A 2,511-nucleotide genomic window follows, 5' to 3' on the forward strand; every position below is an offset into this window, starting at 1 on the left:
ATTAAAGTGCCAGCATTTGAGCACTTGATTACTAACTAAATGTAGTCGAGTCTTTTCTTAGAAGAAAGAGCTGGCAATCAGCCTTGGAAAGATCACAATTATAACAATGTTGTGGTTAATATATGTTGACATTGACATGAAGGTAGTTCAAAAAAAGTGTTTAACAATCATATATGTCTGTCTATATTGGAGAAAGTAAAAGCAGGGTGCTCCTTAGAATGAAGAGTGGTAAAACATTGTTTCACATACTGTAGGATTATTGTCAAGAGGGGCCAGGTCTTGGAAAGGGATATTCATAGAAAGGTGGAGGATTAGAGAGAAAGAGGGAGATCCTCAGCAAGATAGATTGACATCGTAACTATAACAATGAATTGAGGTTATTAGAGACCATAAAGTGCAGGATGGGGTAAGGTTCAGATTCGTTGTTCACAGTGTCCTTATGTGTCATAGTGGACTCTATGGCACTTAACGACAACATACACTGTACTTTTATAGTTTCTTCTTTTATAATGTATTAAAGGACTCCAACATTTCTACATAGTCTTTTTAAGCAATATTTTTAAATGGATATCTTTTAGTAGGTTTATCTTAATTTCCTTTGTTTCCTACATAGTCAAATATGCATATCTTTCTTTATATTCAGATTGCAATTATTATAGTATTTAAAGTATAAGATTGTTGTTGTTGTAAAGGGCTGTCAACTCAACTATAATTTATAGTGACCCTTAGAAGAACATATCTGAACCTTCTTTGGTATCTCTGCCATGTTTTAGCTCATTTTTACAATCCCTGTACCAATCTCTGCCCTTTCAGTCTTTTCATCACTCACTGTCTTTCCCAGTATTACGTCTTTTTCCAAAGACTGACTCTTTCTAATAACATGTCCGAAGTACATGAGAGTAAGTTTCATCATCCTTGTATCTAAGGAGAGCCCTGGTTACACTTCCTATAAGACATATGTTTATTGATGTGGGAATCCATGGTATATTTAATACTTTTCATCAACACCACAATCCAAAGGCATTATATTCTTCTTTGTTCATTCTTATTCATTGTTCAACTTTTACAGGAAGCAATGGAAAATAGCATGGCTTGGATAAGACTCTTTAAACTGACATTCTCAATCTTTAAGCATTCTTATTCTCTCCTGTTTAGCAAAATTTGCTAGTGAAATATGTCTTTTGATTTCTTGACTGTTGTTATCATGGGTGTTGATCCTGAATCAAAGTAAAATGAAGATATTGGATTACTTCAATCTTTCCTCGATCCAGTGGTGAAGATTTTTTTTCTTTTTTCTTTTTTAAACAAGAAGTTTATTTAAACAGCAATTCGCTTGACTTGAAGGGAAAACTATTTAGGATTCATTTCTTTCAGAGTAATTTACCCCTACTTAAAGACAGATTGCCATACATGAAACAGCTATGTACAAAAAGGTTATAAAATTGTCCTTGGTTTTACAATGATAAATGAAAAAAAATTAAAATTCTCCAATCAAACAAGGTATGTAAGGATTTTTTTAATGTCGTTCTTTGTTAAACAGTGAGAACAAAATAACTTATTGGAATATAAAGATAAGAGCTGAATGAACATGCCACTTAGGGAGAAAGGGGGTATTTTCACAGAACCAGTATTTTTCCCCGTCCCGTCTCCACTAGATGTTGATCAAAACTTGCCATTGGCCATTTAGTTTATAAAAAAAACCAAAGAAAACAAACTTGAAATATGCATGTGCACGTGCACCAGTTACTTTATGTACAATAAAAGAATAGGGAGGGGGAAATGAAGGAAGAGGGAAAACTAGGCTGTAGTAGTCAGGATGTGCTGGAACCCAGTTGTGGTTTTCTAATTGAGAATGTATTCTTGGTCTGCAGGATCAGAGTTCTGGAGTAAAACAGCAGGCTCCTCTGTGTTTATTTGAGAAGACACGTCCTGTCTGCTGCTGGAACACATCAATTGTATCTTCATCCTCCATTTCCAACTGTGCAGATGTATCTGATTCATTGATTGGCTATCCGTCAAATCGGAATCTGATCTGCCTCATTGACAAACCCTGTCGTTCACAATAAGCTTTCATTAGTTTACTAAGTGGGGTATGACTCTTAATCTTAAATTGCACCACAGAACCATCCTGCCCCGCCACCTTCAAATTAATATGATCGTTGTTCTCAGTCTTGACTCCTTCCTTGGGTTTCTCGTCGGCCATGGCGAGCGCGGGAGTCTCCTGAGCAGCCGCTTCACAAAAGAGGTACCAGGTCCGCACCGAACGAGAGCACAGGCAGCACCAGGAGCTACAGAAGAAGCAATTTTTGTTTTCTTGATGTTAAAATGTTATACATGTTGAAGATTATAGTCTTTGATCTTCTGCAGTAAGTGCTTCAGATTTTCTTCACTTCATGCAAACAATGTTGTATCATCTGCATATGATAGGTTGTTGATCAACCTTCCTCCTAACCTCATGCCACAATCTTTTTCATTTAGTCCGTATTTTGAAATTATGTGTTCACCAGACAG

At 36.2% G+C, this 2,511-nt stretch overlaps 1 protein-coding gene across 1 annotated transcript; it reads right to left on the bottom strand.

The window, feature by feature from the left end:
• Positions 1–1,873: 1,873 nt before the first annotated feature.
• Positions 1,874–2,203, bottom strand: LOC102869328 (small ubiquitin-related modifier 2-like). Its single transcript, XM_006888605.1, has 2 exons — positions 2,050–2,203; positions 1,874–1,992 (listed from the first exon to the last, which is right to left on the bottom strand). Exons 1-2 carry the CDS (start codon positions 2,201–2,203, stop codon positions 1,874–1,876), a joined length of 273 nt encoding a protein of 90 aa, XP_006888667.1.
• Between the last annotated feature and the right edge of the window lie 308 nt (positions 2,204–2,511).

This window comes from Elephantulus edwardii, unplaced genomic scaffold (assembly GCF_000299155.1).
Source record: "Elephantulus edwardii isolate Elephantulus edwardi_28Jun2011 unplaced genomic scaffold, EleEdw1.0 scaffold00069, whole genome shotgun sequence".
Taxonomy (NCBI): Eukaryota; Metazoa; Chordata; class Mammalia; order Macroscelidea; family Macroscelididae; genus Elephantulus; species Elephantulus edwardii.

Bases quoted from the DNA above. Each gene is read 5' to 3' on its own strand.
- LOC102869328 (XM_006888605.1), bottom strand. From the start codon at position 2,203: ATGGCCGACGAGAAACCCAAGGAAGGAGTCAAGACTGAGAACAACGAT. The intron at 1,993-2,049 runs GTTTGTCAATGA...TCAATGAATCAG, and splicing joins AGCTTATTGTGAACGACAGG to ATACATCTGCACAGTTGGAA.